This window comes from Mesoplodon densirostris, chromosome 3 (assembly GCF_025265405.1).
Source record: "Mesoplodon densirostris isolate mMesDen1 chromosome 3, mMesDen1 primary haplotype, whole genome shotgun sequence".
Classification (NCBI taxonomy): domain Eukaryota; kingdom Metazoa; phylum Chordata; class Mammalia; order Artiodactyla; family Ziphiidae; genus Mesoplodon; species Mesoplodon densirostris.
This window is the reverse complement of record NC_082663.1, coordinates 57269052-57296230: the sequence shown is the minus strand read 5'-3', so window position 1 is coordinate 57296230 and position 27179 is coordinate 57269052. Positions and strand designations below refer to the sequence as shown.

General features: G+C 40.4%; 1 protein-coding gene and 1 pseudogene across 8 annotated transcripts in view; one reads left to right on the top strand and one right to left on the bottom strand.

The window, feature by feature from the left end:
• Window positions 1-377: 377 nt before the first annotated feature.
• LOC132485245 (high mobility group protein B2-like) lies at window positions 378-1055 on the bottom strand (annotated as a pseudogene).
• A 6436-nt stretch (window positions 1056-7491) lies between these two features.
• Window positions 7492-27179, top strand: part of LOC132486175 (survival motor neuron protein) — a 45027-nt gene continuing 25339 nt past the window's right edge. For all 8 annotated transcript variants that reach the window (XM_060093004.1, XM_060093003.1, XM_060093005.1 and 5 more), the window contains exons 1-6: window positions 7492-7614; window positions 22317-22388; window positions 24111-24230; window positions 25104-25304; window positions 25454-25609; window positions 27088-27165. In XM_060093004.1, coding sequence (XP_059948987.1) covers window positions 7528-7614; window positions 22317-22388; window positions 24111-24230; window positions 25104-25304; window positions 25454-25609; window positions 27088-27165 — 714 coding nt within the window. In that variant the 5' untranslated portion in view covers window positions 7492-7527. The remainder of the gene's footprint in view (window positions 7615-22316; window positions 22389-24110; window positions 24231-25103; window positions 25305-25453; window positions 25610-27087; window positions 27166-27179) is intronic.

Sequence of the window (27179 nt, the reverse complement as noted above, 5' to 3'; positions counted from 1 at the left end):
TAGTATAATTTTATTACAAATTTAAAAAAAACGCAACATTCTCATTCTAGAAAACCCCAAATTTACTATTGATACTAATTTCTATGAGTTTGCTGTGCCACCATACACAAGTCAAGAAGTTAAAGAAACCATTAAATATTCAGAAACATTCAACATCAGAAGCTTTAAAATCTAACTGTATGTAATAACCCCTCAAAAAGCTACAACCTGCATTTAAAAAAAGTATTTTCTATACAAAGAATCTTATCAGCTATACAAAAATTTGTACAGTTTTTATTCTGAAGCTAATATTGAGCTGCACTTGAATTCACATTCTTAGCAAAACAACCGCCTGAGCACACACGCACACTCCACACACATCATTACAGGATAGTCATTTATTCCTCATCTTCATCCTCTTCCTCCTCATCTTCACCTTCTTCCTCTTCCTCCTCATCTTCTGGTTCATTCTTCTTGGAGCCTGTTCTTTCCCGCTTCACTCTTGCCCTTGACACGGTATGCAGCAATATCCTTTTCATATTTCTCCTTTAGCTTAGCTGCTTTCTGTTCATAGGGTTGTTTACCTTTGGCTGACTGCTCAGACCACATTTCACCCACTTTTTTTGCAGTATCTCCAATGGATAAGCCAGGGTGTTCACTTTTGATCTTTGGGCGATGTTTGGAGCAAAACCGGAAGAAGGTAGAGGGAGGCCTTTTAGGCGCATTGGGATCTTTTTTCTTTCCCTTCATGTCACCTTTGGGAGGAACATAATTTTTCATCTCCCTGTCATAGTGAGCTTTGTCACTTTTTGCCATATCCTCAAATTTGGATTTTTCCTTGGCAGACATGGTCTTCCATCTCTCGGGACATTTCTTGGAGAACTCGGCGAAGTTGGCCGAGGAGTCGGGGTGTTTCTTCTTGTGCTCCTCCCGGCAGGTCTGCACGAAGAAGGCATACGAGGACATCTTGCCCCGCGGCTTGTTGGGGTCGCCCTTCCCCATGATGGTGCTGTTGCTGCGGCGGCGGCGGCGCGTCCACCTGGCGGTAGCTTTTCCTCCGAGTACCGCGCAGTGGCCGGGTCAGACCGCGACGCTGCTGCCCGTGGCTCTGGCGCGAACTGGTCCGTCGCTAACGCAATCCTCCGCCTCTTGTTTTGCAGACTTCTCCGCGCCTGGTATCTTAGTTTTTAATTTGCAATTCTCTGACCAGAGAGGTTGAGCATTTTTTTCATATATTTATTGGATATTTGGATTTTCTTTCTTTTTAAATTTTTATTTATTTTTATTATCAGATTGATTGATTGGCCATGTGGCTAGCAGAATCTTAGTTCCCCAACCAGGGATTGAACCCGGGCCCTGGCAGTGAAAGCACTGAGTCCTAACCACTGGACTGCCAGGGAATTAATTCCCTGGATTTTCCTTTTTTTGGGGGGGGGTATATATATGTATATTTTAACATTTATTTATTTAGTTGCATAGGATCTTAGTTGTGGCACGTGGGCTCCTTAGTTGTGGCATGCAAACTCTTAGTTGTGGTATGCATGTGGGATCTAGTTCCCTGCCCAGGGATCCAACCCAGGCCCCCCGCATTGGGGGTGGACTCTTAATCACTGCACCACCAGGGAAATCCCATGGATTTTCCTTTTTGTGAAATACCTATGTTTTTTCTCTCTTCTTTATGCTTTTTGTTTCACTTAGTCTTCACATGTAGGTACTATGGTTATGTCCATTTTTATAGATTTTATACAAATTGAGATTTTGGTTAAGGAATTTACCCAAGGTCACCCAGCTAGTAAGTGGCAGGTTAAGGATCTAAATCCAAGCAGACAGAATACAGAGCTTCCAGAATATGGGCATATCTTCATATTTATTGGCCCTTTTGGTTTTTTCTTCTATGAATAGCTTGCTTTGCTGTTATTTTTATTTGACAAAGTTTTTCTTTAATATAAAAGAATATTCGTTTCTCTTATGTTACAAATATTTTCTAAACTATTGTTTGTCCTTTCATTTTATTTATGTTGCTTTTGCCAGAATTTTTATTCACATGACCAAATGCCTGGTTTCTTTTTTTTTCTTTTTTTAATTGAAGTATAGTTGATTTACAGTATTGTGTTAGTTGTACAGCAAAGTGATTCAGTTATACATATATATACCTATTCTTTTTCAGATTCTTTTCCCTTATAGGTTATTACAAAATATTGAGTATAGTTCCCTGTGCTATACAATAGGTCCTTGTTGGTTATCTGTTTTATATATAATAGTGTGTATATGGTAATCCCAAACTCCTAATTTATCCCCTCCCTTTCCCCTTTGGTAACCATAAGTTTGTTTTCTACGTCTGTGGGTCTATTTCTGTTTTGTATATAAGTTTATTTGTATCTTTTTTTTTTAGATTCCACATATAAGCAATATTGTATGATATTTGTCTTTCTCTGGCTTACTTCACTTAGTATGTTAATCTCTGGGTCCATCCATGTTGCTGCAAATGACATTATTTCGTTTTTTTATGGCTGAGTAGTATTCCATTGTGTATATATACCACATCTTTTTTTTTAAATTTATTTTATTTTTGGCTGCGTTAGATCTTCATTGCTGCACACGGGCTTTTCTCTGGTTGTGGCGGCGGTGGGGGGGGTGCTACTCTTCGTTGCCATGCACAGGCTTCTCACTGCGGTGGCCTCTCTTGTTGCGGAGCATGGGCTCCAGTAGTTGTGGCACACGGGCTCAGTAGTTGTGGCTCGTGGGCTCTAGAGTGCAGGTTCAATAGTTGTGGCACAAGGGCTTAGTTGCTCTGCGGCATGTGAGATCTTCCCGGACCAGGGCTGGAACCCGTGTCCCCTGCATTGGCAGGCAGATTCCCAACCACTGTGCCACCAGAGAAGCCCTATACCACATCTTCTTTATCCATTCATCTGTCCATGGACATTTAGGTTGCTTCCATGTTTTGGTTATTGTAAATAGTGCTGCAATGAACTTTGGAATGCATGTATCTTTTCAAATTATGGTTTTCTCCAGATATATGCCCAGGAGGATTGGGATTGCAGGATCATGTTGTAGCTGTATTTTTAGTTTTTTAAGAAACCTCCATACTGTTCTCCATAATGGCTGTACCAATTTACATTCCCACCAACAGTGTAGGAGGGTTCCCTGTTTCCACACCCTCTCCAGCATTTATTACTTGTAGACTTTTTGATAATTGCCATTCTGACGAGTGTGAGGTGATACCTCGTCGTAATTTTTAATTAAATGCCTAGTTTCTTTATTAACTGAAGATGCAAACTGACCGCCCACAGACTTGTCCTGACATGTTAAAATTTTTTTTCCACTTTTTCTTTAATTGAAGTATACTTGATTTACAATGTTGTGTTTATTTCTACTGTACAGCAGTGATTCAGGATTCTTTTCCATTATGGTCTATCACAATATATTGAATATATTGAATATAATTCCCTGTGCTATACAGTAGGACCTTGTTTATCCATTCTGTATATAATAGCTTGCTTCTGCTAAACCCAAACTCCCACTCCATCCCTCCCCCCTCCCCACTCCCCCCAAAATTTTTAATTTGAACTTGAATGCCTTTGGGCAGGGAGTGGGTGGAATGAGTTGGGGTGTGTGTGGAGGGATAGTCTCAAGGTAACTGATTACAGTACCCACCACCCCTTATTGCTTACTCCTCTTTAACTCATCTCCTTTACCTGCCTGACACCCAAAATGTATTTGAGTTTTCAAGCCTTGCATAGTTTCTTATTTCTATCTTAAAATCTCCTCCATCCGAAGTTTTTAAAAGTCACCCAGAACGTATTTTGGTATATGATGTGAGGGTAATGAATCCAAGCCTTACATACTGGATGACTAATTAGATCTATGTCATTTATGAATTATACTACCATTTGTCCATAATATCATTCAAATATTCTTCCAAAACATCATTTGGAATTTTCAACTTTCTGCTGCGGTAATAGTTCAGTGAGCAGTCTTTTTGTTTTTGTTTTTGTTTTTGGAGTATAGTTGCTTTACAATGTTGTGTTAGTTTCTGCTCTGTAGCAAAGTGAATCAGCTATACATTTACGTATATCCCCTCTTTTTTGGATTTCCTTCCCATTTAGGTCACCACAGAGCATTGAGTAGAGTTCCTTGTGCTATACAGTAGGTTCTCATTAGTTATCTATTTTATACACAGTAGTGTATGTATGTCAGTCCCAATCGGTGAGCATTCTTATACACAAATCACTGACACATCTCTGATCTCCTGACCCTAGACTCTGAAGGTAAGGTAAGGGTAAGGAACTAATTAGTTTTGGCCTTCTCTTTTGTTTATTCGCTATTCTACATGACAATACCAATATATATTATCCTAACTGGAAACTTGATCACTAGTCATTTGAATCCTTTATTTTATCATCAGCAAGTTCCAAGAGTCACCGAATGTAGGTTTTCGGTATGAGAATTCCATATGCGCAAAGATTGGTTCCAGTTCATGAAGTTAATTTTTTTTTCTTCTAAGATTTATTTTATAACCGTGTTAAGAAAAGTTCTACATCAGGGACTTCACAGTGGTTAAGAATCTGCCTGCCAGTGCAGGGGACCCGGGTTCGAGCCCTGGTCCAGGAAGATCCCACAGGCCGCAGAGCAACTAAACTCGTGTGCCACAACTACTGAAGCCCGCGCTCTAGAGCCCGTGCTTCACAGGAGAAGCCACCACACTGAGAAGCCTCCGCATCGCAATGAAGACCCAGCGCAGCCAGAAATAAAACAAATAAATTTTTAAAACGTTCTACATCATTGTTGGTTAGATTACACAACAACAGTCTGCCTTGAAACCAGTATGATGTTCTCAAGGTCATCAAAGACATTCTGTCCTTTTAGTTCTTCAGAGAAAAAAAATGATTTGACTTCTAATTTACTTCTTGCCATGTAAGATTTAAAAGCAAATACTTATACATCAATTTATTTGTGCAGCAATTAATCTGTGAAGCCATGATTTGCTGTTAACTTTAATCCAAACTGCCTGTTAGCATTTCACCATAACTTTAAAACTGCACCATGTGACAGTGGGAAGCCTACTTTAGGCAAAAGAGCTATTGCCAGCAAAGAGTTCTATTTTTTTTTTTTTTTTTTCCGGTACGCGGGCCTCTCACTGTTGTGGCCTCTCCCGTTGCGGAGCACAGGCTCCGGACGCGCAGGCTCAGCGGCCATGGCTCACGGGCCCCGCCGCTCCGCGGCACGTGGGATCTTCTCGGACCGGGGCACGAACGCACGTACCCTGCATCGGCAGTCGGACTCTCAACCACTGCGCCACCAGGGAAGCCCAAGAGTTCTATTTCTTTGAGCCTCCTTTGGACGGCTGTCACTTTCCTCACCAATTGGATCAGATGCTAAGAAATGGCCCAACAGACCCTCTTTGGGGCCTCTCATGTACCTGCCAGCTTCCTTTCCTGCTCACCTGGGGGCAGATAAGTGCTTTCTAAAAAATATTCTGGACTATCCACGTGACTTTCCAGCAAATTCTTTATAAAGCTGGGTGAGCTTCACCTCGGATCATCAAAATTTGAATTTTATGGAGGTCTACTTAATGAGATTCTTTCTTATGCAACTGCAATTTATGCACTTGTGAATAACCTTCCTCTTTTTGAGTCTGGTAGACTAGCCTGCAGACAAAAGTGCTAGAGCTGGGTTGGGTTCCCACAATTCATTGATTTACCAAACTTTTCTGGTACCACTTACTCTGGACTGGCCTGGTAGGAGGTACAGAGATAACAACATGAAGACGCCTGGGCACAGGGGCTGCTAGCAGGGAAAACAGAATATGAAAATGAAGTGTTGTGTGTACAAGGCAGAACCGTAAGGACTAGCCTGTAAGAGAATCCTGGGGCCTCAGAAAATGGAGCTGTTCCTGCAGCTGGGGGATTTACACATTCAGCCATGTGTATGGGGGACCTGCCAGGTGCCAGGCACGGTACTCAGATTGGCAACCCCCCATGATCATAAAGTTAAATTTAATGTTTACGTAAGTGCCTTCAAATCTGAAGAAATGGTTTCCTTTGGAAATCCTCTACATTATGCTTTGAGTGCTTTGTCTATCATATGGAATAACTGTAAAATACGTATGGTGATTCAAATCTGGATGTCACCATCAAGAAAAAAAGAACATGTTTTCTTTGAGGACAAAAATGACATAGGTTCATTTTTGTTGAGGAACAAGGTAGGTGGAAAGCTACTTATCTCCTTTCTGATAAGTAGAAATACTTTTTCAACAAAGAACTTGCCATTTAAAATTCATTAAAGCTAATTCCTCCTTGAAAACATTATACTAAGTGAAAAAAGACACAAAAGGTCATGTTATATGATTCCATTTATATGAGATATCCAGAGCAAGTAAATCTGTAGAGACAGTGGTTGTGAGAGGCTGGAAGGAGGAGAGACTGTGGAGTGACTTCTAATGGATACAAGGTTTCTTTTGGGAGTGATGAAAATGTTTTGGAATTAGTGGTGGTAGCTGCACAATCTTGTGACCATACCAAAACCCACTAAATTGCATGCTTTAAAATGATGAATTTTATGGTATGTAAATTCTATATAAAAAATAAATAAATAAAAAGAAACCTGGTTCCAAATTGTTTAAATTTCTGCGTCATATGCCATTGTGAGAATTATGATTGAAGAAATCTAAATGAGCTTTTAAAAAATACATCTATTTCTGGTATCTACAGAAGCCAAAGGAAGCCATCAAAGTTCCCTGGGTGACCTTTAAAAAAAGAAAAAATTAAAATAGGTACTTGGAAGCCATTTAGCAATCCTAAATGTTTAATAAAGAATACTGGAAAAATAGAGGGTAAGCTCCTACTAAGAACTAAAAGCCTGCTTGACCCATGTAAAGACAAACATGAAAAATCGAGAAAACAAAAAGCACATTCTTAAACAGAATACAACAATTCATCTCATGTTTTTAAATTCAAAAAGTTACTAGAGAAGATTTGGGAGAAGAGATATTAAACTAAATGCTAAGGCTGGGAAATGTTACAGACATGCTGGATTCCAGGCATTTGTGTAAACGCTCTGTGCCTCAGTTTCCCATCTTTAAATGAGAAAATAGTCCCTAATTCATAGGGTTGTGAAAATAAAATTAAAATAAGTATATACAATTCTTAAAAGCACTTTTTAAAAATGGTAGCTATATTATTATTGGTTACCAAGGGACTGCTTTTTATTTTACTGCTTGCTTACCCATATTTTCTAAGTGACCTGCAACGAACGCTATTTTCTTAAGAGGATTTATTGTTTAAAACAAACAAACAAAAACTCTGGTCGAATCACTCTCGGAACAGACGAAAAAGTGAAATCAAAGAATTGAGAGGATACAGAGAAGAAACACCAATGCGGCCGACAAGGGTAGGCGGCGCCCGCGGGCCGAAAGCGCGGGGACTCCTCCCCGCCGGCCGGCGGCCCTTAGGCCGCCATGCTCTTCCGCTCCCGGAGGCCGGGCGGCGGAAGTCGTCACTCGCCGAGGGACCTAGTACACGCTGCGTACCCGGCAGCAGATTAGCCATGGCGATGGGTGGCGGCGGCGGCAGCAGCGGCGGCGGCGTCCCAGAGCCGGCAAACTCGGTGCTGTTCCGGCGCGGCACAGGCCAGGTGAGGTCGCAGCCGGCGCTGTCCCCGACCTGCCCCCTGCGCTCTTTCCCCGGCCAGTCGGCTCAGTGTGGGGCGGTGGGTCCGCATGTTTCTACATCTTTCCCCACTTGGGAGCCTCAGCCGCAAGCTCGTTCCTCGCCCAGTTTGGGCTCCCTATGACTTTGAGCCTAGGCCCTACTGCTACTCGATTGTGCCTTGGTCGTCCAGCTCTCTCCGACTGGGAGGTGTGCGGGGGCAGGCCAGGGCGAAGCAGGGAAACCAGTTAGGAGTCTATTGGAATAATCCCGCTGTTAGCAGTGGACAGTCGGTTACTTGGCTTCTGGATATATTTTGAAATCAGAGGCAACAGGTTGTGCACGGGTATACGATAATAGAGGCTTGAGAGAGGAAAGTCAAGGCTAACTCCAAGATTGCTCTGAACAGCTGAAAAGATGAAGTTGCCTTTTACTGAGATGGGGAAGACTGCAAGTAAGGCAGGTGTATAAGGGGGTAAGATTAGAACTCATTCTTGGGTGAAATGTGATTGGAGCGAGTTCGAGAGTCGGAGAGGAGAAATTCAAGGCAACATATGTGAGCAAATATTTCAAGTTTTATTGTGGGTACTGGAAGCTAGAGAAATTGACCAATGGATGGAGAGGGAAGTGAGATAAAAAGGATTCTTAATTGTGTTTTTAAGATAGGAGAAATGTTTCAGCATGTTTCTGGGCCGATAGGAAAGATCCAGTAAGGACGGTATAATTGACGTTGCAGGAGAGAAGAGAATTGCGCAAGCAACATTCTAGCGTAGTAAGAAAGAATGGATTTGGTCTTTGTTAGAAATATTGACAGTTCATGTGGTGACAGTTATATGGGTACAGATTTGTGTGGATGGGCAGATGTAGTGGCAGGAGATTATGAAAATTCTGTTTTGGTTGTTGCTGTTCTCTCAGTAAAAGAAGCAAGGTCATCAGCCTGCTAGTGAGGAGGGGGCAGTGGGCAGGTATTTGAGGTTAGAGAAGAGAGAAGGTAGGAAGTAAACCCCTAGGAGAGTGGATGAGTGTTGCGTTAGGGAAATCTAGGCAACATTAAAGGCCTACTTCAGGTTTGTGGTTAAGAGTTTAAAGGAGACTAGATAGGACTTCCCTGGTGGCGCAGTGGTTAAGAATCCGCTGCCAATGCAGGGAACACGGGTTCGAGCCCTGATCCAGGAAGATTCCCAGACGCCGCGGAGCAACTAAGCCTGTGCTCCACAACTGCTGAGCCTGCATGCCTAGAGCCTGTGCTCTGCAACAAGAGAAGCCATCACAATGAGAAGCCCTCGCACCACAACAAAGAGTAGCCCCTGCTCGCCACAACTAGAGAAGGCCCGTGCACAGCAACGAAGACCCAACGCAGACAGAAATAAATAATTTTTTTTAAAAAAAAGGAGACTAGGCAGCATGATTGTATTTTTCGCTAGCTAAATTCAAATTCAGGTGTGTGAGGGCAGACACAAAGTAAACGAATAGTTGAAATTAATAGGGTTGTAGTTTTACCTAGTATGAAGTGAGAAGGGGGCGGTACAGGGAGTTGTCTTAATGATCGATGGTGGAATTAAAGCTGGCTAAGAAAGGAAGTGAGGACATTACCATGGTGAGAAGCAGTTTAAAAAGTGTGAGGATCACTGTTTTACCAGTCCCAGTGAAGTGGAATGACTGTCATTATCAACCTACTAGAAGGAATAAGTTGCAGAGCCTAGAAGGTGGTAGCTGGAGAGTAGGATTCTTGCAGTTGAGTTTTTGGAGAGGTTATAGTTAATGGTTATAATAAAGACCATAGAAGTGAGTAGCTGAGATTGGGTACTATAAAAGGTCATTGGTAGCGAAGTGTTTAAAGGTGTAGCAGGGCTTTCCTGGTGGCGCAGTGGTTAAGAGTCCGCCTGCTGATGCAGGGGACACGGGTTCGTGCCCCCGGTCCGGGAAGATCCCACATGCCGCGGAGCGGCTGGGCCCATGAGCCATGGCCGCTGAGCCTGCACGTCCGGAGCCTGTGCTCCGCAACAGGAGAGGCCACAACGGTGAGAGGCCCGCATACCGCAAAAAAAAAAAAAAAAAAAAAAAAGATGTAGCAAGGGTAGGGTATTGGAAGGATCACGTATATGGTTTTTTTTTAAAAAATTATCTCTTATTTTATTTGGTTTATTTTTGAGTAATACTTTTTTATCGTTATTTATTTAATTATTTTTTTGCCTGCGTTGGGTCTTTGCTGTGCACGGGCTTTCTCTAGTTGCAACGAGCGGGGGCTACTCTTCATTGTGATGCGAGGGTTTCTCATTGCGGTGGCTTCTCTTGTTGCGGAGCACGGGCTGTAGGTGCGCGGGCTTCAGTAGTTGTGGGGCACAGCCTCAGTAGTTGTGGCTCATGGGCTCTAGAACTCAGGCTCAGTAGTTGTGGTGCACGGGCTTAGTTGCTCCACGGCATGTAGGATCTTCTCACACCAGGGCTCGAACCCATGTATCCTGCGTTAGCAGGCGGATTCTTCACCACTGCGCCACCAGGGAAGTCCCTGTACGTGGGTTTTTAAATAACCAAAAATATGACAGGATTAGTGTTGGAGGGAGTACTGGGATATAAACCTCAAGGAATGAGGAAGAGTGACCCAGGAAGATACAGATGATTGCAATGAGGAGGGATAGTGGACAGTGGAGTTTGGTGACGGGATTTTCAAACCTGGGAGTTTTAGGGAGGAAGAATAATCTGGAAGTGGAAGTGAGGAACAAGGAAGATTACTTCCCCACCTCTGGTACAGTAATTTGAGGGACAGGGGGAAGAAAACATTTCATTTTGAAATGCCTGCAAGGAAAGAGGTGGGCTTCTCTTGGTGACTGAGAAACAGATATAAAGGCAGTCCTGATGGTCTCTTCTCTTTGCTATTGCTGTGTAACAAATCACCCAAAACTTAGTGGCTTGAAACAATAATCATTTTTTTTTTTTTTTTTTTTTGCGGTATGCGGGCCTCTCACTGCCGTGGCCTCCCCCGTTGCGGAGCACAGGCTCCGGACGCGCAGGCTCAGCGGCCATGGCTCACGGGCCCAGCCGCTCCGCGGCATATGGGATCCTCCCAGACCGGGGCACGAACCCGTATCCCCTGCATCGGCAGGCGGACTCCCAACCACTTGCGCCACCAGGGAGGCCCAATAATCATTTTTTATTCATAGTTTCTGTGGGTCAGGAATTTGTGAAGGCCTTGGTGGGCAGTTCTCCTTCAGACATTTCGTGTAGTTGCATCCACATAGTAATTGGAGCTACAATAGCTGGGGACTGAGCTGCTAGGGATTGACAGGCCATCTCTTTTCTTCATGTTGTCTCGGCTTCTCCATGTGGTCCCAGTGTGTGGGATGGTTTGATTTCTTTACACCCCTTTGTAATCCTTCCCTTTCATCCCTCCTCATCTCCTGTCCCCAGATAACTGCTGATCCATTTTCTGTCACCATCGATTAGTCTGCATTTTCTAGAATTTTACAAATACGGAGTCTTTTTTGATCTGGCTTCTTTTACTCAGCATAGTTATTTTGTGTTTCATCCATTTTCTTGTGTATATCAGTCATTCATTCCTTTTCATTGCTGTAGGATCCTGTTGCACGAATATACTACAATTTGTTTATCCATTCACTTGTTCATGAACATTTGGGTTGCTTTCAGTTTGGGGCTGTTACAAATAGAACCACCATGAGTATTAGTGCAGAAGACTTTGTATGGGCATATGCTTTCATTTCTCTTTGGCAAACACCTAGGTCATGGAGGAGATATATTTTAATTTTTTTTCTTTTTTCTTTTTTTTCCCATGCCTTGTGGGATCTTAGTTCCCTGACCAGAGAGTGAACCCAGGCCCACGGCAGTGAGAGTGCAGAGTCCTAACCACTGGACCACCAGGGAACTCCCTATTTTAATTCTTCTGTTTTTTTTTTAAGTTGAATTTTATTGTTTTTATTTATTTATATTTATTTATTTATTTTTGGCTGCGTTGGGTCTTTGTTGCTGCGCACGGGCTTTTTCTAGTTGTGGTGAGTGGGGGCTACTCTTCGTTGCGGTGCACGGGCTTCTCATTGCGTTGGCTTCCTTTGTTGCAGAGCACAGGCTCTAGGTGCGTGGGCTTCAGCACTTGCAGCATGCAAGCTCAGTAGTTGTGGCACACGGGCCCTGGAGTGTGCGGGCTTCAGTAGTTGCGGTGGCCTGTGGGCTCGGTAGTTGTGGCTCGCAGGCTCTAGAGGGCAGGCTCAGTAGTTGTGGCGCAGGCGCACGGGCTTAGTTACTCCAAGGCATGTGGGATCTTATCGGACCAGGGATCGAACCCCCGTCCCCTGCATTGGCAGGCACATTCTTAACCCCTGCACCACCAGGGAAGTCCACTATTTTGATTCTTTAAGAAGCTGCCAAACTTTTCTTCAAAGTGATTGTACCATTTTACGTTTCAACCAGCAATGTATGAAACGTTCCATTTGTTCCACATCCTTGCTAACACTTGGTATGGTCAGTCTTGTTAATTTTAGACATTCTAATGTGTAGTGGTGTCTTGTTGTTGTTGTGGTTTTAATTAGCATTTCCCTAATGACTGATGATGTTGATTGTCATTTTATGTGCTTATTTGCCATCCATGTATCTTCTTAGGCAGTGTCTGTTCAAATCTTTTGCCCATTTTTAAACTGAATTATTTTTTGTTGAGATTTGAGAGTTTTTTGTGTATGCTAGATACAAAACCTTTATCAGATAGGTAATTTGCAAATATTTTCTCCCAATTTGTGAGTTCATTCATTTTTTCATTCTCTTAACAGTACCTTTTTGAGAATTCCCTGGCGGTCCAGTGGGTAAGACTCCACGCTCTCACTGCCAAGGGCCTGGGTTCAGTCCCTGGTCGGGCAACTGAGATCCCACAAGCCGTGCAGTGCAGCCAAAAAAAAGAAACACAACAACTGAGTCTTGCTGCTTGAAGGACAGCTAGGGTGTATATAAAATCCTTGGCTCATACTTTTTTCCCATAAATTTCTATGGGAAGTCTAATACTAACTAGTTTTCTGTATTTTGTAAATGACTTGATCTTTTTGCTTAGAGGCTCTGAGAATTCCTTTTAGAGACTTTTGTGTATTTATTTGTTTAGCTTTTATTCTTCAGGGACCCCCTTTATACACATATGTTAACTATTCTTTGCCAGTCCCCACTTCACTTATTTTCTTTTTCTTTTTTCATGTCTTTTCCTTGGTACCCATTAGATTTTCAGTCAAATGTATTCTTCTTTGGGTACCTTGCATCAGTATTACTTTTTCTTCCATTTCGTTCTTGATTTTGTTTAACTGCTCATTTGACTGTTTCCCTTTTGCCTTCTTTTCTCATCTGAATTTTTAGAAATTTTGATTCAAGGTGTTTTTTTCCATATTGCGAATGCTAGTTTAAGACAATTTAATTTCAGATGGTTATTGTATTTTCTTCTGTTTGTGATTGTCAATTGAGAAGTTTTATCACCTAAAATGTTTCTTCTCATAATAGCTTTGTATAGATGTCTTTGTTTGCTGTTCATTTTGAAATGTCTTATAACAGTTGTAATGTGATGAGTTTGGGTTCCTATGTATTTGTATCTTACTTTTAAGAGTGCCCACTTCTATTGATACAGTGGAGTACACTTTCCTTTATTAGTAGTACCTTTTCCATTTGCAGAATTGATATATCTTCTGCTTTTAGAAACATCTCTTATTCCAAGGGGCAGCATAACCTTGAACAAGTCAATTACCTCTTTGTGATTACTTTCCTTATCTGCATAATGACTTAATGATTTTTAAGTATTTTTTATCATATAGCAAGATTAACAGTTTTATATCAGAACATATTTCTCTGTATAATGGAGATTAACAAGAAAATGACAAAAATTCACTTTACAACTAAACGAGTTTTATAGCAAACTTCTTCAGAGCTCATTCATTGGCTAATATTGTACAAAATCCAACATACTAACTGATGGTGTTTTATAACCTGTCTTGCCATCACCAACATTATGTATCCAAACTTACCTTCAACTACTCTATAGCGTGAGAATGAATCTAGTTGGACTTGTTGTTTCACTGATCTGTCAAATACAAAAAAAACCCATGAAATTTATCATCTTAACCACTTTTAAGTGTACACTTAAGTAGTGTTAAGTATATTCACACTGTTGTGCAGTAGATCTCCAGGACTTTTTAATCTTGCAAAACTGAAACTCTACCCACTGAACAGTTCTTTATTTCCTGCTCTCTCACAGCCCCTGCTAACTGCCATTCTACTTTGTTTCTGTGAATTTGACTACTTAGGAGCCTCATGTGAGTGGAATCATACAGTCGGTGTGTTTATTTTTGCTTACATGCTCTTTTTGGCTCATGGTTGTCCTTGGAGTGCTTTCAATTTTCTTTTCTATCTATCCAGATCCTTTTAGTTTTTATTTCCTAGCCTGTTTCCTCCATGATCATCCACCATACATTCCTTTCCCTTTTTTTTCCTTTTTTAATTGAGGTATAATTGACATATAACATTATATTAATTTTAGTTGTACGACATAATGATTTGCTATTTATACATATTGCAGAATGATCACAGTAAGTCTAGTTAATATCTGCCACCATACATAGTTATAATATTTTTTTCCTTGTGTTGAGAATTTTATGTCTTTGCAACTTTCAAATATGCAATACAGTGTTACTAACTATAGGCACTGTGTTGCATATTACATCCCCATGACTTATTTACCTGATAACTGGAAGTTGGTACTTTCTGACCCCCTTTGCCTGTTTCAGTCCCCTCCCCCATCCCCTCCACCCCCACCTCTGGAAACCACCAGTCTGTTCTTTGTATTTATGAGGTTGGGCTTTTTTTGTTTGTTTGTTCTTAAATTCCACAGATAAGTAAGATCACATGGTATTCGTCTCTCTGTCTTACTTACTTCACTTAGTGTAATGACCTCAAGATCCATTCATGTTGTCTCAAATGACAAGATTTCTTTTTTATGGCTGAATAATATTCTACTATATATGAACAGTTATCCCCTGCTTTTTAAAAGTTTGCTTTATACCACTTCACTTTTATAAAAGACCTACATTAGTAACTATTTTCACTAACTGAAGGAAATCCAAAGAGGATTTTTGCTTTTATGAAAAAAAAAAAGGTGAAAAGCAAAAATAACATTCAGTGTTTTGTTTTGCAGCAAGCCATTATAGAGGCAGCAGGCAACCCAGGCAGTGAGAGTGGCACCACCAAGCTCCTTCCCCAGGAGCGACACTCAACATCTCAGCATCAAGCCACCATAGCTTTGAACTGTGCCTGTGAGCATCTGTACTTTATCCTGATTTATTTTGTTTATCCATTAGCAAGTTGTGTTCTAACATAATTGATTCTTTGCTTTACTCCATTTCCATTTACAAAAGCTTTCATAGGAACACTCTACTTTCATATAGTGGGGAAAACCTGTATACATTTTCTTTTTTAAAGATTTATTGTTTATTATTTATTTAATTTATTTTCAGCCGCGTAGGGTCTTAGTTGTGGCATGCAGGATCTTCATTGAGGCATGCAACATCTTTCATTGCTGCACACAGGCTTCTCTCTGGTTGTGACGTGCGGGTTTCTCTTCTCTAGTTGTGCCACATGGGCATAGTTGCCCCGACATGTGGGATCTTAGTTCCCTGACTAGGGATTGAACCTGTGTCCCCTGCATTGTAAGGCGGATTCTTTACCACTGGATGGCCAGGGAAGTCCCTGTATACATTTTCTTTATCCATTCACCCATTGTTGGACACTTAGGTTGTTTCCATATCTTGTCTGTTGTAAAATTTTTAGTTTTTTGAGGAACCTTCATACTATTTCCCATAGTGGCTGCACCAGTTTACATTCCCACCAACAGTGCACTAGTGTCCCTTTTCTCTACATCCTCATCAACACTTGTTATTGTCTTTTTGATAATAGCCATTCTAACAGGTGTGAGGTGATATATCACTGTGGTTTTAATTTGCATTTCCCTAATGATTGGTGATGTTGAGCATCTTTTCATGTACCTGTTAGCCATCTGTATGTCTTCTTTGGAAAAATGTCTATTCAGGTCTTCTGCCCTTTTTTTTTAAATAAATTTATTTTATTTTATTTATTTTTGGCTGTGTTGGGTCTTTGCTGCACGTGGGCTTTCTCTAGTTGTGGCGAGTGGGGGCTACTCTTCATTGTGGTGCACGTGCTTCTCATTCTGATGGTTTCTTTTGTTGCAGAGCACGGGCTCTAGGTGCACGGTCTTCAGTATTTGTGGCACGTGGGCTTCAGTAGTTATGGTGCGCGGGCTCAGTAGTTGTGGTGCACAGACTTAGTTGCTCCACAGCATGTGGGATCTTCCAGACCAGGGATTGAACTGTGTCCCTAGCATCGGCAGGCACATTCTTAACCGCTGCGCCACCAGGGAAGTCCCTTTTGCCTATTTTTAGTTGCATTGTTTGGGGTTTTGCTCTTGAGTTGCATGAGTTCTTTACATATCTTGGATATTAACCCCTTATCAGATAAGTGATTTGCAAATATTTTCTCCCATTGAGTTGGTTCCCTTTTCATTTTGTTGATTTTTTTTTTTTTTTTTTTTTTTTTTTTTGCTACGCAGAAGCTTTTAAGTTTGGTGTATTCCCACTTGTTAGTTTTTGCTTCTGTTGCTTTTGCTTTGGTGTCAAATCCAAAAAAATCATTGCCAAGACTGATATCGAGGAGCTTACCGCCTATGTTTTCTTCTAGGAGTTTTGATTTTAGGCCTTACATTTAAGTTTTTAATCCATTTTTAGTTAATTATTTATTTATTTATTTATTTATTGAAATATAATTGTTTTACAATGTTGTGTTAATTTAGACTTACAACAAAGTGATTCAGTTATACATATATATATACATTCTTTTTCATATTCTTTTCCATTGTGTTTTATCACAGGATATTGAATAGTTTCCTGTCCTTTACAGTAGCGTTTTGAGTTAATTCTTATATGTGGTATAAGACAATGGTCCAGTTTCATTCTTTTGCATGTGGCTGTCCAGGTTTTTTTTTTTCATCATTTATTGAAGAGACTGTCTTTTCTCCATTATATATTCTTGGCTCTTTTGTCATATATTAATTGACCATATATGTGTGGCTTTATTTCTGGGCACTCTATTCTGTACCACCGATTTGTCTGTCTTTATACCAGTACCATACTGTTTTGATTACTGTGGCTTTGTAATATAGTTTGAAATCAGGGAGCATGGTGCCTCCAGCTTTGTTGTTCTTTCTCAAGATTGCTTTGGCTATTTGGGGTCTTTTGTGGTTCCATACAAATTTTGGGATTTTGCTAGGGGTTGCATTGAACCTGTAGGTTGCTTTAGGTAATATGGACATTTTAACAATATTTCCAATCCATGAGTACAGAAAATCCTTCCATTTATTTCTATTTTCTTCAGTTACTTTAATAATATCTTATAGTTGTCAGTGTACAAGTCTTTCTTTTCCTTGATTAGGTTTATCCCTAGGTATTTTATTCTTTTTGATGCAGTTGTAAATGGGATTGTATTAATTTCTCTTTCTGATAGTTTGTTTTTATGGTATAGAAATTCAACATGTTTTATATATTGATTTTGTAACCTGCAACTTTACTAATTTGTTTATTCTAATAGTGTTTTGGTGGGGTCTTTAAGGCTTTCTATGTATAATGTCACGTTATCTGCAAATAGTGACATTTTTATTTCTTCCTTTACAAATTGGATGCCTTTTATTTATTTCTCTTGCCTAATTGCTCTGGCTAGGATTTCTAATGCTTTGTTGAATAAAAGTGGTAAGAGTGGACATCCTTGTCTTGTGCCTGATGTTAGAGGAAAAGCTTTCAGCTTTTCATCATTTAGGATGATGTTAGCTGTGAGTTTGTCATGTATAGCCTTTATGATGTTGAGGTATGTTCCCTCTGTACTCACTTTGTTGAGAGTTTTTTATCATAAATGGATGTTGAATTTTGTCAAATGCTTTTTCTGCATCTATTGAGATGATCATATGATTTTCTTCCTTCTTTTTGTTAATGTGATGTATCGCATAGATTAATTTGTGAATGTTGAACCGTCCTTGCATCCCTGTGATAAATCCCACTTGATCATGGTATAAGATTCTTTTAAATGTGTTGTTGAATTCGGATTGCTAATATTTTGTTGAGGATTTTTACATCTGTGTTAATCAGGGATGTTGGACTGTAGTTTTCTTTTTTTGTGGTGTCCTTGTTTGGTTTTGATATTAGGTAATGTTGGCCTCATGAAATGAGTTTGGAAGTGTTCCTTCCTCTTCTATTTTTTTTGGAAAAGTTTGAGAAGGATTAGTAGTAATTCTTATTTGAATGTATGAAAGAATTGACCTGTGAAGCTATCTGGTCTTGAACTTTTGTTTGAATTAATAGTCAAAAGCCTCTAACAATCTTCTTACTAGTAATTGGTCCATTGAGATTTTCTGTTTCTTCATGATTCACTCTTGGTAGGGTGTATGTTTCTTTGAATTTTGTCCATTTCTTCTAGGCTGTCAGATTTGTTGGCATATAATTGTTCATAGTACAGTCAGCCTTTCATATCCTAAGGTTCCACATTTGCACATTCAACCAACTTCAGATCAATCATATTTGGGTAAAAAAAAAATTTCCAGAAAGTTCCAAAAAACAAAACTTGAATTTGCTGCATGGCAGCAACTATTTACATAGCATTTACATTATATTAGGTATTACTAACAATAAAGTATGCAGGATTGTATGCAAATACGATGCCATTTTATATAAAGGACTTGAGCAAGCGTCAATTTTGGTATCCATGGTGGGTCCTGGAACCAGTACCCTGCAGATATTGAGGGATGACTGTAGTTACTTAAGATCCTTTGTATTTTCTGTGGTATCAGTTGTAATGTCTCCACTTCCGTTTCCGATAGTATTTATTTGAGTCCTATGTTTTTTTCTTTGTGACTCCATCTAGAGGTTTGTCAATTTTCTTTTTAAAGAACCTACTGTTAGTTTCATTGATCTTTTCTATTGTCTTTTAGTTTCTGTTTCATTTCTTTTCACTCTGATCTTTGTTAATTCCTTCCTTTTACCAACTTTGAGTTTCATCGGGTTCCTCTTTTCCTTATACTTAGGTGAAACTTAGGTTGTTTGAGATTTTTTTCTTCTTTCTTTCTTATTGGCTGCGTTGGGTCTTCATTGTTGCACGCAGGCTTTCTCTAGTTGCGACGAGCAGGGGCTACTCTTTGTTGTGCACAGCCTTCTCATTGTGGTGGCTTCTCTTTGTTGTGTGTAGCCTTCTCATTGCGGTGGCTTCTCTTGTTGTGGAGCACGGGCTCTAGGTGCACAGGCTTCAGTAGTTGTGGCATGTGGGCTCAGTATTTGGTGGCTTGAGGGCTCCAGAGCACAGGCTCAGTATTTGTGGCGCAAGGGCTTAGTTGCTCCGTGGCATGTGGGATCTTCCCGGACCAGGGCTCGAACCTGTTGGCAGGCGGATTCTTAACCACTGTGCTGCCAGGGAAGTCGTCTTGCTTCTTGATATTGGCATTTATCTATGAACTTGCTGCTTAGAACTGCATTTGCTAAGTTTGGTACGTTATATTTCTATTTTCATTTGTATCAAGGTTTTTTTTATTTCTCTTCTGATTCCTTCTTTAACCTATTGGTTGTTCAGTAGCATGTTGTTTAATCTCCATGTATTTGTGAATTTTCCAGTTTTTTTCTTATAATTGGTTTCTGCTTTCATACATTGTGGTCAGACAAGATGCTTGATACGATTTCCATTTTCTTAAATTTATTAAGACTTCTGTCCTGACATATGATCTATCCTGGAGAATGTTCTTTCACACTTGAGAAGAATGTGTATTTCTGTTGCTCTGTATTTTTCCATTAAGTTAATCTGATTTGACATATCTTTCAAGGCAGATGGTTCCTTTTTTTTTTTTTTTTGCGGTACGCAGGCCTCTCACTGTTGTGGCCTCTCCCGTTGCGGAGCACAGGCTCCGGACGCGGAGGCTCAGCAGCCATGGCTTACGGGCCCAGCTGCTCCGCTGCATGCGGGATCTTCCCAGACCGGGGCATGAACCCGTGTCCCCTGCATCAGCAGGCAGACCCTCAACCACTGCGCCACCAGGGAAGCCCGTTCCTTATTGATTTTTTATCTGAATGATATATCTGTTGCTGGGGTGTTAAAGTTCCCTACCGTTGTTGTATTGTCTGTCTCTCCCTTTAGGTCTGTTAATATTTGCTTTATGTATTTAGGGGCACCTGTGTTGGGTGCATAAATACCTCTGAATGTTGTCTTCTTTTCATGGATTGACACCTTTATTGTTATGTAGTGCTCTTCTTTACCTTCTATTACAGTCTTTGTTTTAAAGTCTACTTGTCTTATGAGTATTGCTACCCCAGCCTTCTTTTCATTTCCATTTGCATGGAACATCTTTTTCCATCTCTTCACTTTGAGTCTGTGTGTGTTCTTCTATCTGAAATGAGTCTCCTGAGGCAGCATATAGGTGAGTTTTAGTTTGTTATCCATTCAGCCACTCTGTGTCTTTTGATTGGAGAATTTAAATTTAGTCCATTTACATTTTAAGTAATTATTGATAGGTATGTACTTATTGCCATTTTGTTAAATTTCTTCTAGAGGTTTTGTAGTTCTTCTGTTTCCTTCTTTCCTCTCTCTTCGTTTGTGGTTTGATCATTTTCTCTAATGGTATGCTTGGATATTTTTCTCTTTATCTTTTGTGTATTTCCTATAGATTTTTGCCTTGTGGTTACCATGAGTCTTACATATAAAAACTTATATTTATTACCATCTATTTTAAGTTGATAATAAGTTAAATTTGAACTCATTCTAAAGCTCTACATTTTTACTCCCCTCCACATTTTGTCTTTGATGTCACATTTTTTTTTTTTTTTTTTTTTTTTTTTTTTTTTTTTGCGGTATGCGGGCCTCTCACTGTTGTGGCCTCCCCCGTTGTGGAGCACAGGCTCCGGACGCACAGGCTCCGGACGCGTAGGCTCAGCGGCCATGGCTCAAGGGCCCAGCCGCTCCGCGGCATATGGGATCCTCCCAGACCGGGGCACGAACCCGTATCCCCTGCATCGGCAGGCGGATTCTCAACCACTTGCGCCACCAGGGAGGCCCTGATGTCACATTTTACATTAAGCGCCTTTCTGGGAGATACAGTGAGCTTGAGCCAGACAGAGAGAGAGTGCAGATGTTGCGTCCAGTAACCTCTGAGCATCTTTGTAGATCCCTAGCTATGCACCAAACTAGAAGCCTTCTCCTCAAGACTAATTTCCTTTACAAGCAAATAGTCCTTTTTCACAGAAAGAATGGTGTGTGTTTCAGTCTGCTGTCTGTGCAGTTTCCTGGGGGTGGTAGCCCACCAAGGACTGTCTCTTTGGTTGTTACAGCCCCATGGGACCCAAGAACACAGTAAGCCCCACCCTGGGCTGCAGCTGTGAAAACCAGGACACCAGACATAAAAACTGGGACATCAGATGTGCATAAAAGCTCCCCTCTGGGAGTTACTGGTGCTGTGGAGAGCAGCAGAGGGCAAAGATGGCCCTTGCTGGCTGGAGTGAGGCAGATAGCATAAAGATGGTGCTGCTAGCCTCTGTCCTTACTGTCCCAGCAGGTCCCTAGATGTATGTTAAATTAAATGCCTACTCTGCAGGTCAGCACTTTACGATAAGTGAGCCTGTTTGACAGAAAGTCTGGGCGCCTCTCAATCAGCTGCTTCTGCGCTGAGTCGTTGGAGGGGAGGGGTGGTTCCAAGCATGGGAACCCTTTCAGTTCCTGTTCCCTCGTGGGTTTCGCGGACGTGAATCCCCTTGTTTGTTGTTGTTGTTGTTGTTGTTTGGCGGTACGCGGGCCTCTCACTGTTGTGGCCTCTCCCGTTGCGGAGCACAGGCTCCGGACGCGCAGGCTCAGCGGCCATGGCTCACGGGCCCAGCCGCTCCGCGGCATGTGGGAGCTTCCTGGACCGGGGCACGAACCCGTGTGCCCTGCATCGGCAGGCGAACTCTCAACCACTGTGCCATCAGGGAAGCACCCCCCTTGTTTTTAAAGTTAGATGTTTGGGGGACTCATTTCTCAGGTGCTGCTCTTAAAACCTAGGGTGCCCAATTTGGAGTTCAGACCCGTTGCTCCTCAGGGAAAAGCTCCAGGTTGTGAGTTCACTCCTGACTGTGGGTCTCCACACCGGGAGAGGGGTTTATGGCAGGAGTGTTTCTCAGCCTCTCCTTCCCACTTCTGAATTTGTGCTTTTTGTTTGTACTTCATGTTTTAATATTTTATCATATTCATTTTATATTATTCTTTTGTGTGACAGTATGTCTTAAATCCCTGCTGGCCAGTTGTTTTCCCGTTCTGCCAAAGTAAACCCTTTATCTGCTCTTAGAAAAGACTGAAACATGGATTACCCTTGAGCAGATCCACTTATGGTTGGTGGATAGGAATTAAATTGTGGAGTGTTTACTTCATGGCACTCTTAGAACATTTACGTATGTCTAGCTTTGGGGGTAATGTCCCATAATCTCTAAGCAGGGAGGCTTCTTGTGGTTTATTTAGGATTTAAAATACCCATTTTTAATGTAATTTCATTATGTCTGAATTAAGATAGCTCTTATTACTTGTTACTAACACACATTTTTGATGAAATCCAACCAAACATGAATTGTTTTTATTCTTTACCCTTCCCAGAGTGATGATTCTGACATTTGGGATGATACAGCATTGATAAAAGCTTATGATAAAGCTGTGGCTTCATTTAAGGTATGAAATGCTTATTTATTCTTTTCCTTATTTCCTCATGTGTGTACTCATTCAGGGAAAAAAATGATAGAATACTTACAGTAAAGCGTTAAAGTACCCATTACTCAGTCTAATTTTGAAGATTAAAAGATAACAGGTTAGATAAATTAGTTATCTTCCTTTAGAAGTTGGTTACCAGTCTATATGTCATCCCTTTAACAGAGGCAATTTAAGCAGAGTTTTAAACATTTATAATATTTAATGTGTTTAGACTGTATCAAACTATCAAAGTCTTCTAATTCAGATTAGTGGAAGGACAATCTGAATTATACTTTTGAAACAATTAACAAGCCTTTATTGAAATAATATTGAGGATAAATAGCCTAGTGCAGTAATGAATACTTGCAGAGTGTTTACAGTGTTCTAGGCACTGTTCCATGTGCTTTATATACATTAAATTAACGTAATCCTCCCCAGATCCTATGAGGTATCAAGTCAAGTGTTCCTGATGGTGGTGAATGTCAAGGAATTTACATTTCTTTTGCAGGGCGAAGTCTATTTTTTTGTGGCTCAAACAAGACATTTACACAGTTGTCCAATATCATCATTTTCCCCACTGTCTAAGGTGCTTAGTCTTATTGAGCATCATACATGGGCCATCAGTAAGTAGTCCAGGCACAGAGCACACACTCACACAGAGCACCAAGCATGGAGTCCACTTCCATCCCTAGTCACTCCTGTAGCATTAGGTAAAGGTCAGATCTGTGTGTCATCCTTGAAGCTGAACTCTAAATTTGTCAATAACATGCTTTCCAACATACATTTAGACTAGAAATAACACTAATGCAGAGTTAACCAAGAGAATTCTATAAAACGCAGATTAAAATGGGGCTCGATGTGGGACAGGGTTGGTGATATTGCGTGGGGAAGTAGACTGAGCAGAGAAAAAGAACTTATTTGGGCAAGAGATAGTTTACGTTTAATTGTGTTGCATTTGAGGTAAATGTGAAGATATGAAATTGGTAATTGGAAATGTTGAACTAAGGAGAAAAGTCAGAGCTGTATAATAGCTTTGGAAGTTTGTTTGCATAGAAAGTATAATTGAAGTAATAGGAATAGATGATCATAAGCTGGTAAAGAAGGATGGCCAGTTCTTGTTGGGAATGCCCAAGTTTTAGACTTGATCAGAGAAGTAATAAAAGCATTAGGGCCCAACATTGCTATGTCATCAAAAACGTTGTGACTGGGCCTCCCTGGTGGCGCAGTGGTTAAGAGTCCGCCTGCCGATGCAGGGGATATGGGTTCGTGCCCCGGTCTGGGAGGATCCCATATGCCGCGGAGCGGCTGGGCCCGTGAGCCATGGCCGCTGGGCCTGCGCATCCGGAGCCTGTGCTCCGCAACGGGAGAGGCCACAACAGTGAGAGGCCCGCATACCGCAAAAAGAAAAAAAAAAAAAAAAAAAAAAAAAACGTTGTGACTATCTAAAAGAAAGATGATTGACAGAGTCTAATGTTATGGAAAGGTTGAGAGTGAGGAGACTTGCTTATAAGGGTCCTTAGAGCTGATTATCAGATATATGATACCTTCAAGAGCAGTTTCTTAGCATGTGGGATGGTGAAGAGAGGAAATAGAAGCTATCTGAGACGGTGGGGTCTGGAGACCAGTTTATAGTGACTGAGTTATATTGTGACTTTTTTAATATATCACCCTGTAACATGTACGTTTCTATTCACGTTTTCATAGCACGCTCTAAAGAACGGTGACAGTTCCGAAGTTTCAGAAAAACCAAAAGGCACACCTAAAAGGAAACCTGCTAAGAAGAATAAAAGCCAAAGAAAGAATACCACAACTCCCTTGAAGCAGGTTATTTTAAAACCTTGAGATTTAACTTCAAAGAATTTCTTGTTACTGTCCTTACTAAATAGTATAAAGTACCTTTAAATTATTAGGACAGTGTTTTCTATTGACATATAATCATAAAATTTCTAAAGCACCTATTAAACTTTCTATTGTTTAGGAACATGCATGTTAATATAAAGAATTAGGAGGAAATGATAAATACTAAATTCAGGACAATGTTTATGTTGGGGGTAGAGGGGAGGAAGGCAGTGCAACTTGGAAGAAGTACCTGAAGGCTTCAACTGAATTGGCAGTGTTTGACTTTTCTAAATCTGAGAGAGGTATCCTTTTTTTTCCTTCAAAAATCCTAAAACTGTTCATACCTGGGGACCAGATATTCTGGGTAGAGTCATTTCTGCTATTTCAAACAGTCCACATAGAAGCTAATTATTTTGGTGTCTCATTAGTTGCTTTAGTTTCATCATTACCAAGGGGGAAGAGAGCTGATGTTTGATAAGCACGTGCTATGTGCTGGGCTAGCGTACTGGACACTTTACATGCTTCCCCTCCTTTCTGTTCTTCACAACAAATATGTGAGGCAGATTATACTACACCCACTTAACAGATGAGGAAAGTAAGACTCAAGGACATTAAGAAACTGGTCCATGATTATATAAATGGCAGGACCATGTCATGTTATATTTATATTAGAATTCAGATTCCTGTGTTTTTGGCCCCAAGTTTTTTCACTATAACATTCTGCCTCCCAGAACAGTTAACCGGAGACTGTCCCCTCTACCCCCAACCCCACTCCACCCACACAAGAGTATAGTTTACCCTCTTTTAAAGAAATGTGCGTGTGTGTGTGTGTGTGTCTGTCTTTGGTTTCTTTTATAGTGGAAAGTTGGTGAAAAATGTGCTGCCGTTTGGTCAGAAGATGGCTGTGTTTACCCAGCTACCATTGCTTCGATTGACTTTAAGAGAGAAACCTGTGTTGTCATTTACACTGGATATGGAAACAGAGAGGAGCAAAATCTGTCTGATCTACTTTCCACAACCTCTGAAGTAGCTAATAATATAGAACAGGATGCTCAGGAGGTAAGGATAAAAAAATGGAATTCTTGGAAGCAGAAACCAGATGAGAAATTAAGCAGTATAACTGGTTGTCAGTTTGATCCACTGAAGCATTATATTTTTCTTATTGATGCTTTTATAACAAAAGTACATGTATTTCTTTCTCTTAAAAGAATGAAAATGAAAGTCAAATTTCAACAGATGAAAGTGAGAACTCCTCCAGGTCTCCTGTAAATAAACCAAATAACATCAAGTCAAAAGCTGCTCCATGGAACTCTTTTCTCCCTCCACCACCCCATATGCCAGGATCAGGTCTGGGACCAGGAAAGGTAAACTTCTACTCAGAAAAGGTTTCTCAGGAAATAGTTAACATAGTATTGGAACATTCAGCCCCTCCATTAAGTGGCTTGTAGCTTTTCTCATGAAACTTTTTTTTTTGGCTGCGCCCTGCAGCTTGCAGGATCTTAATTCCCGGACCAGGGATTGAACCCGGGCCACCTGGACTGCTAGGGATTTCCCTCATGAAACTTTCGTAGCTTTCCATAGATGTTGTAAATACATACCTGAGAATTCTTTGAAAAGGAAATAAGATAGCAATGCAGAATAGTTTATAATGAAAGCCTTTCTTTCCTAACAATTTTTATAGAGTATTAGGTGTACTAGAGTAATAACTTAGCAAACTTTTAGAGATTGACATATATACTATGTGTAAAATAGATAACTTACAAGAACCTACCGTATAGCACAGGGAACTCTACTCAGTGCTCTGTGGTGACCTAAATGGGAAGGAAATCGAAAAAAGAGGGGATATATGTACATGTATAACTGATTCACTTGGCTGTACAGCAGAAACTAACACAACATTGTAAAGCAACTATACTCCGATAAAAATTAATTTAAAAAATAGTTTAGCAAACTTAAGTTTGAAAGTATAATATTTTATCATCAGCTGGATATTGTGCTGTAGTTCCCTGTGTCACTTGTATAAGGTATATAAAAATTGGAAGAGAACACAGTATTTACATCTGATACAGGTGAAATCCAAGGAAGCTCCCAGACTGTTTTGTAGAGCAAAATATAAATACTGTTTTTATTCATGGTTCTTCTGGTTATCAGTAGCAAATCAACTTAAACAAAAAGTATTTTTAGTTTAGGTTATATCATGGAATCAAAGTCCCTGTCCAGTAGTTTTGTATAAAGCATTGATTTCTTCAGGCAGTGATAATAATAAAGATTTGTAAAATCAAGCATGACATTAAAACTTTTCCTTAGGATTCCCTGTTGAGAGCTTCCTTATTGAGGTTTATATTCTATTACATTTTTCAGAATGGTCAGACCTCTTAATTTATATACATAATAAACATGCTTCATTGGTCTCAGGGGGCTGATTTTTCTTGTTAAGTGAGAGACACTAATTTTTATAATATATGCTCTAAATTAGCATATGTAATTGAAAGGACGTCCAATAGTTTATGCAATTTAGTTAATGAAATTGCAGGAGAATACGGTCTTTTATGATGGAAATGTCTTGCTGAGTATACGGTCTCTGATTTATTAGGTAATTTTAAATTTTTCTTACTTTGGCTTTACTGCCTGAATGTCTACATAAAGGAAACGAGAAAAATCTAAATTTATGAGTCTATATGACTTCAGCATTTGGTATGTGAAATTCTATTTAACCTTTTTGATATGAATAATATAGATATTATTCTGGGCAATTATTTCGATTCTTTTGACATTGAATTCTTTTTTGCTCTTTACATATGGAAACTGTTAAATTGGTCTTTCTTTGAAATGTTCTTTACAGCCAGGTCTAAAATTCAGTGGCCCACCACCGCCACCCTTCCCGTCATGCTGGCTGCCTCCATTTCCTTCTGGACCACCAGTAAGTGCAAAAGA